Raw genomic sequence first — 16,269 nt, 5'->3', positions numbered from 1 at the left:
TGGGACAGTCTATTTAAGCTTCACTTTAAGGTGATAGTCATTAACTACAAAATCTCTAAAGGCAATATCCATGCACTTTTTAATTGGGTTTATCAAATTCCCCATGTCAAGAACTGTGAAGAATCTCAAATTTTACCCTATTCGTTGTTGAAATTTCTTCTCCATGAATTCCCATGATTCTGTCATTTGTGAACAGGGATACTTGACAATATTGTGTTACAAACTAATTTTTTATGGATGCTTGTGTAACAAATGGCTGGAGCAGAAGGCACATTTGCTTACTGTCCAGTATAATATTGATGATGTTCCTCTCCAATGCAAAGGTTAGAAAGGTTTTCTTATAGCCCCTTATAAAAGATTGAGGCGGCCAGCGCCGTGGCTCACTTGGCTAATCCTCCACCTGCAGCACCGGCACCCCAGGTTCTAGTCCCAGTTGGGGCGCCAGATTCTGTCCTGGTTACTCCTCTTCCAGTCCAGCTCTTTGCTGTGGCCCAGGAGTGCAGTGGAGGATGGCCCGAGTGCTTGGGCCCTGCACCCGCATGGGAGACCAGGAGGAAATACCCGGCTCCTGGCTTCAGATCAGCGCAGCGCCTGCTGTAGCGGCCATTAGGGGAGTGAACCAACGGAAGGAAGACCTTTCTCTCTGTCTCTTTTTCTCACTGTCTATAACTCAACCTGTCAAATAAAAAAATAAAAAAAAGATTGAAGTTATATGAGCCTAGAGTTTCTGATCATGACTAAAAACCCATTACATGTGTAGCAATATCCCTGCCATGGGACTTGGGGAAGTGAGTAGAAGGGTAGCTAGTGTAAACAGAAGTTGATGTTGTTACTATGACTAGTAAAATCTTTTGTTTTTCACCCAGGAGTCTCATGTTTCTTCCAAGAATCTATGAAACCCTTGCAAGCTAGCTGTTAGCTTGCAAGTAGGATAAAGTCTCAGATTCTATAGTTCTAGAACTGCCAGAGAAGGCTTTTGTCTGTATCTTTCCTGGAGAGTAAGAATCTTGCTGCCAGCCTTCTAGAAGCACAGTAAAGGAGGATGTCTGGGAATCTGCATTTAAAATTCAATATACCCATGCTTATATACTCATACTCTCAGTTTTTCCAGGTATCTTTGAAGTTGGAAGGCTTCTACTGTATCTTCTGCAAGGAGTAAACCTCTAGACTGGTTGCAAGCAAATGGCATGCAGTCTGGGAAAGAATACAGGACCCTGTTCTGTTCTTGGCTGATAGTGGTTGCAAGTGAATGGCATGCAGTCTGGGAAAGAATACAGGACCCTGTTCTGTTCTTGGCTGATAGATCACCTCTCAAAAAGCATTGCCTGACTTCTGTTTAAAGTTGCTATCTTTTTTACCTCTTTCCTCTCTATTTTTCTTCATAGCACTTACTACTTCCAAGCATACTGTGTCATTACTTTCTTACTATATTCTCTGTCACTTCTCCCTCATTTTTATTCAGAGTCATAAAGATTTATGCCTTTATTTTCTTTTAAGACTTTAATAATTTTAGCTCTTATTTTTTAAAATTTTATTTAAGTTATGAAAGTTTCATGTAGTCCATAAATATAGATTTAGGAACATAGTGATACTTTCCACCCCACTCTCCTTGCTGCCCACGCTCCAACCCTTCTTCCTTCTCCTTCTCCCATTCACACTTCTCCCATTCACATATTTACAAAGATCTATTTTCACTTTACCTAATGATCCTAAAGTTAACCTTACACTAAGTAAAAGAGTTCAACAAATAGTGTGAAGAAAAAAACACTGTTCCTTAATGGAAGAAACAAAGGCTGTAAACAATCATCGAATCTCAAAATGTCTATTTCACTCCAATATATTACATGTCAGGTACTCTATAGTTAACCTTGGATCAGGGAAAACATATGATATCTGTCTTTTGGGGACTGGCTTATTTCACTTAGTATAATTGTTTCCAGTTGCATCCATCTTGTTACAAAAGACAAGATTTTTTTTTTTTTTTTTTTTTTTTGCACAGCTGAGTAGTACTCTATAGTGTATATATACCATAATCTTTATCCAGTCAACAGTGGACAGCTGGGTTGAGTCTATATCTTAACTATTGTGAATTGTGCTGCAGTAAACATTGGGGTACAGATAACTCTTTGAGTTACTGATTTCTTTTGGTTTGGGTAAATTCCCAGGAGCGGGATGGCTGGGTCATATGCTAAGCCTATATTTATATTTCTGAAGTATCTCCATACTGTCTTCCACAGTGGCTGCACTAGTTTATATACACCCAACAGTAGATTAGGGTACCTTCCCCCATCCCCCATCATTGCCAGCATTTATTGTTTGTTGATTTCTGTATGAGAGCCATTGTAACCTAGAGTGAGATGAAACCTCATTGTGGTTTTGATTTGCTAGTGATCCTGAGCATTTTTTCATATGCCTGTTGGCCTTTTGAATTTCCTCTCTTGAAAAAATGCCTGTTCAAGTCCTTTGCCCATTTCTTAACTGGATTGTTTGTTTTGTTGTTGAGTTGATTGAGCTCTTTATATATTTGGGGTATTAATCCTTTATCAATTGCATAGTTTGCAAATATTTTCTCCCATTCTTTTGGTTGCTGTTTCTTTCTTTTCAGCTTGATGTAATCTCATTTGTCAATATAGGCTTTCATTGCCTGTGCTTTGGGGGTTCTTATCTAAGAAATCTTTCCCTATGCTGATGTTTTACAGAGTTTGATTTGTAGATTTAGGTTATTGATCCATTTTAGTGGATTTTTGTGTAAGGTGTAAGGTAGCAGTCTAGTTTTATACCTCTGCACATGGAGAACTTTTTGGGACTGGCTTATTTCACTAAGTATGATACTTTCCAATTGCATCCATCTTGTTGCAAAAGATAGATGTGTTTCTTTTTTTTGTTTGTTTTTGGTACAGCTTTTCCCAGTTTTCCCAGCACCATTTGTTGAAGAGACTGTCCTTGCTCCAAGGATTCATTTTAGCTACTTTGTCAAAGATAAGTTGGTTGTAGATGGTTGTAGATCAATTACTGGATTTCTGTTCTGTTCTATTGGTCTACAACACTGTTTTTGTGCCAGTACCATGCTGTTTTGATTGTAACTGACCTATAGTATGTCATAAAATCAGGTATTGTGATGCCTCCAGCTTTGTTTTTGCTGTATAAGATTGCTTTAGCTATTTGCAATCTCTTGTGTTTCCATATAAATTTTAGCATTTTTTTCTAGATCTGTAAAGAATGGCATTGGTATTATGATTGGGATTGCATTGAATCTGTAAATTGCTTCTGGTAGTATGGACATTTTGATGATATTGATTCTTTCAATCCATGAACATGGAAGATTTTTCCAATTTTTAGTGTCTTCTATTTCTTTTTATAATGTTTTATAATTTTCATCATAGAAATCTTTGACATCCTTGGTGAGGAGCGATTGTGAATGGGACAGAATTTCAGATTATGAGACTGATGTGCTACCTACTGCACTAAGGAGGCAGGTCTTTGGGACAGATCTTAAAAGTTCTTTCTCAGTCATGGCATTGTCTGTGTATGCAAAGGTTATTGATTTTTCTGTGTTGATTTTATATCCTGCTGCTTTAACAAACACTTTTATGAGTTCCAACAGTCTCTTTGTGGCGTCTTTTCATCCCTTTTTTAGAATCGTGTCATCTGCAAATAGAGATAGTTTGATTTCCTCCTTTTCCAGTTTGTATCCTTTTGATTACCTTTTCTTGCCTAATGGCTCTGGCTAAAACTTGAATATATTAAATAGCAGTGGTGAGAGTGGGCATCCTTGTCTGGTTCTGGATCTTAGGGGGAGTGCTTCCAACTTTCGCCCCATTGAATAGGATGCTAGCCATGGGTTTGCCATAAACTGCCTTGATTGTTTTGAGGAATGTTCCTTCTATACCCAATTTGTTTAAAGCTTTCATCATGAAAGGATGTTGTATTTTATCAAATGCCTTCTCTTCATCTGTTTAGATAACGCTATGGTTTTTGTTCTTCAGTTTGTTAATACAGTGTATCACATTTATTGATTTGCAAATATTAAACCATCCCTTTATGCCAGGGATAAGTCTCACTTGTTCTGGGTGAATGATCTTTGTGATGTGTTGCTGGATTTGATTAGGTAATATTTTGTTGAGGCCTTTTGCATCTACGTTCATCAAGAATATTGGCCTGTAGTTTTCTTTCTCTGTTGTATCTTTTTCTGGCTTAGGAATTAAAATTATGCAGGCTTCATAGAAGAAGTTTGGGAGGATCCCGTTTCAAATCAATTTCAATTGATTTGAATAGCTTGAAAAGAATTAGAATTAGTTCTTTAAATGTCTAATAGAATTCATTGAAGCCCTCCAGTCGTGGACTTTTCTTTGTTGGGAGGGTCTTTATTACTGATTCAGCCTCTGTCTTGGTTATTACATGTATCTTTGTTGCTGAGATGTGTTTCTTGTTGGCAACAAATTGATGGGTCTTGGTGTGTGTGTGTTTTTTTTTAAGCTTTATTTATTTATTTGAAAGAGTTACACAGAGAGAGGAGAGGCACAGAGAGAGAGGTCTTCCATCCATGGTCTACTTCCCAGTTGGCTACAATGGCCAGAGATGCACCGATCTGAAGCCAGGAGCCCGGAGCCTGTTCCAGGTCTTCCACGTGGGTGCAGGGGCCATTGGACTTGGGCCATATTCTACTGTTTTCTCAGGCCATAGCAGAGAGCTGGATCAGAAGTGGAGCAGCTGGGACTTGAACTGGCACCCGTGTGGGATGCCGGTGCTTCAGGCCAGGGTGTTAACCCACTGCGCCATAGCGCCAGCCTGATGGGTCTTGATTTTTAATCTATTTGGCCAGTCTGTATCTTTTTAAATTTTTTAAAAGATTTTGTTTTATTTATTTGAGAGCTATAAAGTTACAAAGAGAGGGAGAGACAGAGATAAAGGTCTTCCATTTGCTGGTTCACTCCTCAGATGGCCACAACAGAGCTGAGCCAATCTGAAGCTGGGAGACAGGCGCTTCTTCTGGATCTCCCATGCAGGTACATTGACCTAAGAACTTGGGCCATGTTCTACTACTTTCCTAGGCCATAGCAGAGAGCTGGATTGGAAGTGGAGCAGCTGAGACTTGAACTGGCATCCATATGGGATACCAGCGATGCAGGCAGAGGCTTAGCCCACTTTGCTACAGTGCTGGCCCCCTCCAATTTTCTGATGAAGGCACCAATTGCTATAACTTTCAGTATTCACATTGCTCTTGCTGCCCTTAAGTTTTGGTATGTTGCAATGTCATCTTCATTTGTTTTCAGAAATTTTTTTATTTCTCTTGATTTCTTCTGTGACCCACTGTTCATTCCGGAGCATGTTGTTCAGACTTCATGTGTTCGCATATGTTTCAGAGTGTCTCGAGTAGTTAATTGATAAGTAATGACTTCATCCTGCTATTTTTCCATAAATATTCTTACTGTTTACTTTGGATTTCCTTTGTACCTTTACTGGGAGATTTTCTTCCTTCACTTTTTTTCAGTGATGACCCTGTTTCTGTGTTTTTATGTGTAGCACAATCTTAAAGTATCTTTTGTAAGGCTGGATGAGTGGTGACAAATTCAATTTCTGTTTGTTATGGAAGGTCTTTATTTCATCTTCATTCATAAATGAGAGCTTTGCAGGGTACAGTATTCTGGGTTGACAGTTGTTTTTTTTTTTTTTTCCCTTAGGACTTGGACTGTGTTTCTCTATTCTCTCCTAGCCTGTAGGGTTTCGGATGAGAAGTCAGCTGTGAGTCTTAATTGGAGATCCTCTGAAAGTAATCTGGCATTTCAGTCATGCACATTTTAGAATCTTTTCTTGTTATGTCTGTTATGAGTTCTATGTGCTTCCTCTCCTTGCTTGTCCCTTTTTTTCTCCAAATCAGGAGAGTTTTCTGTAGCTAATTTCACTAAGTAGGCCTTCCAGTCTATTCTCCCTTCCCACAGCTTCAGGACTTCCTAAGACTCATGTGTTGGGTCATTTGATAGTATACCTTAAATCTCCAACACTGTTTTTAAGTTTCCTACTTTCTTGTTGTTTTCTTGTTTTGTTTTGGTTTTGAGTTTTTGGTTGGTTGGCTGGTTGTTTTTTTTGTTTGTTTGTTTGTCTAAAAGATTTCCAAAGATTTTCCTTCTAGTGTGGATATTCTTTCTTCTGCCTCACCAAGTCTGCTGTTTAAGGCTTTCCACTGCATTTTTTATTTGATCAATGGAATTCTTCATTTCTAATAATCATTTTGATTTCTCTCTAAAATCTTAATTTCATGGGGAAAATTTTCATTCGTGTCATGTATGGTTTTATTTAGTTCATGGACTTGCTTCTGATTGCTTTTGAGTATTCCTAGGATTAATTTTTTAATTCCATTTCTGACATTTCATCAGTCTCTTTATCTTTGCATTCTATTATTGAAATATTGTTGTGTTCCTTTGGGAATTTCATGGTGTCTTCCTCATTGTTGGTTCTTAAATTTCTGTGTTTATTTTATTTCTAGGCATTTATGGAGTTAATTTTTTTTTTCCTCTGATGACTTTTATCTTTGAGCTATGCCTCTGTGGCTTACTGGAATCTCTGCACTTTCAGTGAATAACAAGTGGTGGGTGGTCGGTGTGGCCAGGGATTTCTGGTCAGTGCTAGAGGGGTGGGTAAGTATCCAGGGTAGCACCCAGATTGAATATGGTAGATCGCCTCTTGTTAACAGAAGGGGTAAAATTTTAACAGAATATAATCCTCTTGTTAACAGAAGGTAATCACTTATATTGGTGTAATTATACCCTCACCTCCTCTCCTCCAAAGTGAACAATGCCTGGGTGTTAGCCCCAGTGTGTTCAGCACTCATCCATGCTGCCATACAAACCACACAGATGATCTGCACATACCTTTCCCTGAGCAGAGTTCCTGCTGCGATGACCCCACCGCCAGGCTATCAAGGAGTCCCAAGCATGTGCAGCCGCACCCAGTGATTGCCCAGTGACCAAGCTATACCTTGTGCCCTCTCATGTAACTGCCAAGTCCCCCGTGTTCTCAGTACACAAGGCTCCCACAGTTGCTGGGTGCAGATGTTTTGCTCTGCCCTGCCAGCCTGTTCAGTCAATAGAAAGGCAGATGTTCCCTGAACCAGCTCTGCTTAGGCATCTTGATCCTGGGTGACTGCGGCACCTCCCAGCCAGGCTCAAAGTCAGTTGGGATTGTGGATTTTTCCCTCCGCTAGAATCTCTGGATCACACACGTACATAAGAGCTGCTGGCCAAATGTTCTCTCCCTGCCACTGCTGTCAGTACTGCTGAGAAGATGGTGTCCTGTCTCAGCTGGTTGGTGTACACATGCGCAAAGGCTTCCGTAGCTCCCACTCAAACACAAAATGGCAGCTGCCCTTTCTCAGCCAGGCAGTGGGTGCTGTTGTGGGGTAAACAGGCCCCCTCTACTTCCACTGGGTCCACTGGCAACTACTAGCAATCACTAGCCCACCAGGGCTCCATTCTGGACTCACACCATGCTCTTCTCTGGCTATATCCCCATGGGTTGCTACAGTCCAGTCTCACCTCTGTCTCAAAGCTGCCACTCACTGTGGCTCTTCCTACTACAGTTGTGTGTTGTGTCCATGTTCCTGCTGCATATCTGCACCCTCCACACAGATCCACAGCATTCCTCTTCCTCTTGTTGGATTTCCAATATGGTTTTCTCTCCAATTCTCCCCCTGAGAGTGCATTTCCTATATATATATTTTTTTAACTGTTTATCCCTGGCCTAGTGCAGTATGTCATTCCCTAATCTGCCATCTTGGAATCTCCTCCACTTTTCCCTCATTATAATGTAAACTCTGAATCAGCTTGTTTTTAACAATCCCTCCTTTTAGTGTGTATCCCCAACACCTAGCAAGAATCTTGCACATAATAGGTATCCAACAAATATCCATTGATTAGATGGGTGTATGAATGACTAGAAGGGAGTTGTACATCAGTTGCCCATAGTTACTGATTTGGGAATGAATGAAAAACAAGTCTATTAACTTTAAAATATTATTATCTTTTTTTTTTTTTTTTGAAGATTTATTTATTTATTTGAAAGAGTTACAGAGAGGCAGAGGCAGAGACAGAGAGAGGTCTTCCATCCACTGGTTCAATTGGCTGCAACAGCCAGAGCTGTACCTATCCGAAGCTAGGAGCCAGATGCTTCTTCCCAGTCTCCCACATGGGTGCAGGGGCCCAAGGACTTGGGCCATCTTCTACTGCTATCCCAGGCCAGCAGAGAGCTGGATTGGAAGTGGAGCAGCTGGGACTTGAACCGTCACCCATATGGGATGCCGGCACTGTGCCACAGCACCAGCCCCAGAGATTGTTAACTTTTTTAAAAAGCTTTAAATCTTGATGTCAGTGAGGAAAGAGGTAACTTTAACTGAAGGTTAATTATTGTTCTTCATTTCAAAGCAATTTAGAATTACTTATTTTGTGCAGAATTTCTTACTCTGGTGCTAGAGTCCCTTTTAAGGCATTCTCTTAAGCACTCTTCTGTTTTTCTGTTTGAGCATTGCTAGCATTCTGACTCAGTTAATACTGTATATGCTGATAGAGCCAGTGGGACTTACTGAAGAATTGGATGTGAGGCATGGAAGAAAGAAAAGGATTAATAAGGATCATAGAAGTAGGAAGAGCCAGAATCCAAATTTAAACACAGACAGTCTGGCTCCATTGTCTGTGTGTTTAACTTTTGTATTATACTGCTTCTTGATGAGAAATAAACCAGAAGAAATGAGAGAGAGAGAGAGGGAGAGAATACGAGAAAAAAAGAGAAAGGGAGGAAGGAATGAAGGGAGGGAGGGAGGAAGGAAAATTGGGTGATCCATAAAGTTAGGAGCAAAATCACAAGATTGTGGTGAACACAAAGTAAAGATTTGTTCCAAGAATGAGAGAATGTGTAACTGTGACAGGTGCTGATTATAAGTCTAGTAAGATGAGATCTGAGAACTGACTGTTGGATTGAACAAGCAGAAGTCATTAGTGTCCATGACAAGATAAAAAGCTTGTTGAGATGTGGATTAAGTATTGCTATGTAAAACTTTAACTACAACTTAATTTAAAACAACAAAACAGTTTCTTTGTGTCAGTGATTTAGCTGGATAGCTCTGGCTTAGGGTCTCTCATGAGGTTGTAGTCAATTACTTCTGCTACATTCATTCACACAAATCAACCATTACTTCTGCTGTATGCACACAGATCAACCCTGGACTTTGTAGGAGAAAGTTATGCAAGAGTGTGAATTCCAGGAAGAATCACTGGCGGCTGTTTTGTAGACTGTCACTGGTGGCCGTTTTGTAGACTGGCTATCCCCAAATGGACTAATGAGAGATGAATTATAGGTACTAAATGCCAAAGACTCTTTTGAGGAGTTTTGCCAGAAAGGAAAGCAGTGAAATAGGGAGTTTGTCCTGATAGGTGCAGTGGTAGAACTTAACAGAAATTCTGATTATTTTTGTTTTCTCATGAAATAAGAAACAAAGGTATCAGTCTGATGGCTAGGATTGAGAAGAAGAAAAAAAAATATGAAATGGTCATTTAGGAATGTGGGAATAAAGTGGATTTGGAAAATATAGTGTGATTGCTGTGCAGCCTAGGGACTCACTTAAGATTAGTGGTCATGAATTTAAAGTATAGCCAGTCAGAATACTTAGATATTTTTCCCCAGGCACAATCAGCTATGAGTAAAAGTATGGATTAGGCAGAGAGCTGCATTTATCAAGGCTGGGATTGATCTAGGCCACTATGACAAAACAAGAGTAGCATATATCTTTAATAGGAAGTAAGCAAGAGTATGTGGTTATGATGGATCATAGGATTTAAGGAAGAAATTGAGAACTTCAGAGAAAATAAAGGGATAATAGTAAAGAGTATGATTCATAAAAACTCCTCAGTGGATTCAAAGGATTTTTGAATTTGTGGTAGAGTAAGCAAGCTGAAAAGATTGGAGGTATGAGAGGAGGAGTTGATTGAAATTCACATTACAAATGAGTTACAGTCCTGCATAACATGAAAGTCTAGGAAGTGACCCTAGGGGTAAGGAACTAAGGAGGACTGGAGGGCAAGAACACATAAGGAGAGTTAGAAAAAGAACCTAGAAAGTCAAGGATTAGAAGGTTTATCTACATAAGCTGTTGAATTCACTAAGAGGAATGACTAAAGTAGTTTTGGAGAAAGTAATGAATAAGGAAACAGTACCTTCAAGAAATGAAGGCTTAAAGAAAAAAAAAGGACAAAAAAGAAAGGAAGGCTGTCAGAGGTTTGTAGAGACTGCAAACGTGAGCAAGATGTGGAGTTGTCCTGAACTGCCTGATCACATGAGCTCAAAGCTACTGATGGAGGTGGTTTCCGAGATGCCATAGAACATCTGAAAGCATCAGTACGAAACAAAGAAGCTCTAACTCATCAGTAAAAGGAGTATAGAGGAGGAAACAGCTCCAACCGGAGTGAGAAGCAGCCTTCCTAGGGAAGAGCAAGTAGAGAATCCATTGTTTGAATGTTTTAAATAAAATGTGCTTTTTTTTCTTAAAGATAGTGCCAGTTGTCCCATGACTCCTGCCTGTAAGTGACTGTTCTGAGATCTGTTTCTCCAAGTAGTAAGGGAGACTTTGAACTTTGACTTTTTTGTGACCATGATACCAACCTTGAGAACGCAGCATTCATATTACATCCTTTTTTAAAAAAAAATTTATTTTATTTATTTGAAAGACAGAGTTACAGAGAGAGGTGGAGCCAGAGAGAGAGGTCTTCCATCCGCTGGTACACTCCCCAGATGGTCGCAATGTCTGGAGCTGCGCCGATCTGATGCCAGGAGTCAGGAGCTTCTTCCAGGTCTCCCATGCGGGTGCAGGGGCCCAAGGGCTTGGGCCATCCTCTACTGCTTTCCTGGGCCATAGCGGAGACTGGATGGGAGGAGGAGCAGCCGGGACTAGAACCGGCACCCATATGGGATGCTTGAGCTTCAGACCAAGGCATTAACCCGCTGCACCACAGCGCTGTTCCCTATATTACATCCTTAAGCCATGAGTGTTCAAGCTGGTTATGCTTTTATGCTTTATACTTATTACCATTGCTGGATAGGATACTTCTGGAAATCGCCTTACTCCTAGATGTGTGTTATGACCTGTGGACTAATGACAGATTGAGTGATATTGACCTTTAGATGTGTGCCTCGAATATATATATATATACACATTGAGTGGTATTGATCATTGAATAATAAAGTATATTAAAAAGAAAACAAAAGATTTATCTTTATTTGAGGTTAGAGTTACACAGAGAGAGTAGAGGCATAGAGAGAGAGGTCTTCCATCCGATGGTTCACTCTCCAAGTGGCCACAGTGGCCAGAGCTGTGCCGATCAGGAGCCAGGAGCTTCCTCCAGGTCTCCCACGCGGGTGCAGGGGCCCATGGACTTGGGCCATTCTTCTACTGCTAGCCCAGGCCATAGCAGAGAGCTGAATTGGAAGAGGGGCAGCCGGGACTAGAACCGGCGTCCATACAGGATGCTGGCGCTTCAGGCCAGGGCTTTAACCCACTACGCCCCACCACCAACCCCAAAATGTGCTCTTTCTATAGAGGAAAATTTCTTCCTTTCCTCAACTCTTCCCTGAAATATTCAGAAATTGAGTTTCTGACCCCTTGTGTTTCCCTTCCCTTTATTTTTGAAGCATTTCAAACTTACAGAAAAGTTACAATATAAAGAACTTTTTCTTCTTGATGTTTTAAAAGTAGTTTTTCAACATTTGTATACACTTTCTCTGATGGTTAAGAAAACTGGCTTCTATTATCCTGAGTCTATTTTTCTTATTTGACCAACTCCTTATATGTGCCAGTCTCCTGTCAGTGCTCCTTCTCCTTCATGGATGCTTCCCTTGTTCTACTTTGACTCATCTCAGGCCACTTTATGTTCTTTTGTGGATACCCTTCTTACCTGACTTGGACTCACCAAGGTCTTGTGCCAGATCTTTCTTCAGGTGTGTCCTCACCTTACTTAGACTCCAGTAGAGTGTCAAGCTGCCTCTCTCAACCCTTCTACCCCCATCTGCATGTGGAAATGTTCTCATTACTTTGGACTCCCATACCCTTCACCAAGCCACTTCTCTGCAAGAACACCCTTACTTGGGTTCCATCCCCCAAGGCTTATATGCCCTACCATTCACTTTCTCTCCTTGTCTTACTTTGGCTCCAGTATCTTACTCTCAGTTACCCCTTCAATTAGGTTGCCCTCCTCACCCTGATCAGCTTTTGACACTTCATTCCAAGCTGCCCTTCTTACTCACGTGTACTGTGACATCAGGCTGCCACCCAACATGGACACATTGCTTTCTTCAGCTGGGCTCTGATATGCCACTTTTGGTTCCAAGGCTGCCTTGCTTGTTCTCTACCTTGAATACTTAACAGTTTCCCTCACTTGTTTCTCATGTAGTTTCTGGAAGATAGGGTATTAAGATGACAATAAGTGGACTATTGCAATGACCTGACATGACTGACCAAAGATAAACCAAATTTCAAAAATTGAGAATATGAACTTCCACAACACTGCCTTCACTTCAGATATCAGTAAAGTCCAGTAATCTACCATCTAACCTCACTTCTTACTACCTGGCTACAAGCAGATATTCCCATTATTCCCCCATGGGTAATAATTCACTAGAACAACTTAGCTAACTCCAGAAAGTGTTGTACTTGATACAGTGTCATTATAGCCAAAGGACACAAATCAGAATGAGCCAAAAGAGAAGCTGCATGGCGCTGGTCTGGGAGGGTCCTAGATGGGAACTGTTGTTTTCTCCCCATGGAGTCAGGATGCATTCCCCCTCCTATCCTTTAACATTGATAAGTAACAGTATGTATACAGGATATTTCCAACTGGGGACACTCAGTCACTGCAACATCCAGAGTTTTTATTGATGTTTCGTTATGTAGGCAAGATGATTTGAATCATCCACCACGGAGCGGTCTCCAGTCCTCCTTTCCTCTCTGGATATTGAAATTGCATCATCTGGCTAGGAAACAACTCTAATCACATGGTGCTCTTGTGGGTATAACCAGCCCCCATCTTGAATCATCTCCTTAGCATAAACTATCTAGGGGCAACCATGATTCAATTCATTATTAAACTATCAAAGTTCACCAAATATTTAGAGGCTACATCCCAAAACCTGGGGAAAATTTGGCTAGCCACATTTTTTATCCTGAGAGTTTAGAGCTTATTTCCTAGCAATCAGGACAAATACCAGCCAAATTCTTTGTGGTTCTTTTTTTTTTTTTTTTTTTTTTTTTTTTAAGATTTATTTTATTTGAAAGGCAGAGTTAGAGAAACAGATCATCTATCTGCTGGCTCACTCCTCAAATGGCTGCAACAGCCAGAGCTGAGCCAGACCAAAGCCAGGAGCTTCTTTTAGGTCTCCCATGTGGGTGCAGAGGCTCAAAGACTTGGGTCACCTGCTGTTGCTTTGCCAGACTCATTAGCAGGGAGCTGGATTAGAAGTGAAGCAGCTGGGACTAGAACCAGCACGCATGTGGAATGCCTGCATCACAGGCAGCAGCTTTACCCAGTATACCACAGTGCTGGCTCCCCAGCCAAATTATTTACCATTCAGCTGTAGAAAACTGATATACAGACCACTTAAATATCTACTTATTTATCTTGCAAATTAAGGTAAGATATAAACTAATTTTGTAATTATAATTTTTTCCATTTTATCAAAGAAATTAGTAAACTTTCAGAATTGTTCCAATACTATATAAAATAGTAATGCCCTCAGAATAATAATATATTCAATCTTAAAGTATTTTAAAGAAATGTATTAATTTACATACAGTATTGTACTTTGCCTTTTACCTGTCAATTATATATCTTATTTGTTTTAGGTATAACTTTAGCCTTTCCAGCTTCAGTTCATGATTCTCTGATTTGTAGTAAAACATTTCAAATTCTTTACAAAAATGAAGAGGTTGTTTTAAATGATGTTATGATCTTCAAAGTTAAAATGTTGTTGGATGAAAAAAAGGTAAGCATGTCCTTGTATACATTTAGATACATTTTTTTGTAAAGTCTGAAGGCATATTTCTAAATTTCTATAAATATTCAAAAAGTATCTTACAATTTCTCTTCAGATTGAAGAAACTCTTGAGGAAATGAATTTTCTGTTATCCTTAGATCTACACTTCACAGATGGAGATTATTCGTAAGTAGATGATCAAACAAAAACTCCTTAGGTACTCAGGACTGTTGAAAATACACTGTGGCAAAAAAAATTACCTAAATCTCTCTGAGTGAGATCCCAGTGGAAAGAACAGGCCATCAAAGAAGGAGGTACCTTTCTCTAAAGTGAGGAGAGAACTTCCACTATGACTATGGCCTTGTCTAAATAAGATCAGAGTTGGTGAACTCAAGAGGTTTTCATAGCCTTGGCAGCTCATGACAAGACCCTCGGGTGATTACTGACGTCATAAATAAGAGTGTCAATTGTTAACTCAACAACAGGAGTCACTGTGCACTTACTTTCCATGCAGGATCTCTGTCCTCAATGTGTTGTACAATGTGAATTAATGCTATAACTAGTACTCAAACAGTATTTTACACTTTGTGTTTCTGTGTGGGTGCAAACTGTTGAAATCTTTATTTAATATATACTAAATTGATCTTCTGTATATAAAGATAATTGAAAATGAATCCTGATGTGAATGGGATTGGAGAGGGAGTGGGAGATGGGATGGTTGAGGGTGGGAGGGAGGTTATGGGGGGAAAAGCCACTATAATCCAAAAGTTGCACTTTGGAATTTATGTTTATTAAATAAAAGTTGAAAAAGGCAAAAAAAAAATAAATTTTAAGTAATCTTTTAAAAAAATTAATTGTTTTTAATAGTTTAAAATACTAAATATTTCATGCTTACATGCAAATATGTTGTGTTTTTATAGGGCAGACGATTTGAATGCCTTGCAACTAATAAGTAGCCGAACATTGAAGCTGCACTTTAACCTCCATAGAGGCCTCCATCATCATGTTAATGTTATGTTTGACTATTTCCACCTTTCTGTTGTGTCTGTTACAATCCATGCATCATTGGTTGCACTACACCAGCCATTAATAAGGTAAACTTAACCAATACTTTGGTCATTACTAATGTAGTATCTTTGCTTAAAAGAATAAAATAATAAAAATCAAGAGTATGGAAAATTAGACTGATAAATTTTTTATGGAAGTTTGTGGTAATCTTTATCAATCCCAAATAATTTGACCAAGAAAAAAAATGTGACCTAGAAGTAACCATACAAAATTGTTAGTCTATACCTGTATTTTTGTGCAGTGCTATTCAGTTGCTGCTCATTCTCTGGAAAAATATATTAATTTTTTCCCTTAGTTTTTTTCTTTGTCTCTTTTGGATAGACTGATTTTACCTCCTTCACTCTATCCCCCACAGTAATTATTTCTTTGTAAGCTATTTGCCAGTTTTATAGATTCTTTTTATTAAGCCTTTTAAAATGATACCGTGTAATATTCTAGCTTAAAAGTATATAATAATTTGAATTGTAATGTTTTCAGATAGTTGTTTTTTCTTTCTACTTCCATGGGGCGATAGGTTACCTTTTGTTAATTTAAGAATACAATTCAAGATCTTCAGTTCTTACAATGAAACATCATCCTTGTAGTATGGATTGACACATAAAAGCAGTATTTTATGTAAAACACCAAAATTTATTTGATTTCTGAAATGTAGACTTTATCTGATTGCAACAACTAATATAGAGATGATGTTTAAGGGATGTGATGGTAGGCTGATTTATCAGAACCTAAACTGGTCATTTTGCATAATTACCCTCAGAATTTGTAGAAACCCAACATAATTTAATATATTAATCACAAATAATGGCCTCCTGCAGATCTTTGCATTGTTTTTGTTTTTGTTTTTGTTTTTTTTTATTATTATTTTGACAGGCAGAGTGGATAGTGAGAGAGAGAGACAGAGAGAAAGGTCTTCCTTTGCCGTTGGTTCACCCTCCAATGGCCGCCGCGGCCGGCGCGCTGCGGCTGGCGCACCACGCTGATCCGATGGCAGGAGCCAGGAGCCAGGTGCTTTTCCTGGTCTCCCATGGGGTGCAGGGCCCAAGCACCTGGGCCATCCTCCACTGCACTCCCTGGCCACAGCAGAGGGCTGGCCTGGAAGAGGGGCAACCGGGACAGAATCCGGCGCCCCGACCGGGACTAGAACCTGGTGTGCCGGCGCCGCTAGGCGGAGGATTAGCCTAGTGAGCCGCG

General features: G+C 39.8%; 1 protein-coding gene across 31 annotated transcripts in view; it reads left to right on the top strand.

Moving 5' to 3' along the window:
• The window catches only part of FAM135A (family with sequence similarity 135 member A), a 128,193-nt gene that overhangs the window by 50,443 nt on the left and 61,481 nt on the right, over nucleotides 1-16,269 (top strand). For all 31 annotated transcript variants that reach the window (XM_089333055.1, XM_089333058.1, XM_070073900.2 and 28 more), the window contains 3 exons: nucleotides 13,880-14,019; nucleotides 14,126-14,196; nucleotides 14,931-15,104. In XM_089333055.1, coding sequence (XP_089189181.1) covers nucleotides 13,880-14,019; nucleotides 14,126-14,196; nucleotides 14,931-15,104 — 385 coding nt within the window. The remainder of the gene's footprint in view (nucleotides 1-13,879; nucleotides 14,020-14,125; nucleotides 14,197-14,930; nucleotides 15,105-16,269) is intronic.

The sequence above is a fragment of the Oryctolagus cuniculus genome, chromosome 5 (assembly GCF_051225735.1).
Source record: "Oryctolagus cuniculus isolate XC-2025 breed Fujian yellow rabbit chromosome 5, ASM5122573v1, whole genome shotgun sequence".
Lineage (NCBI taxonomy): Eukaryota > Metazoa > Chordata > Mammalia > Lagomorpha > Leporidae > Oryctolagus > Oryctolagus cuniculus.
Note: the sequence above shows the minus strand (reverse complement) of the source record. Positions and strands in the feature narration are given on the sequence as shown.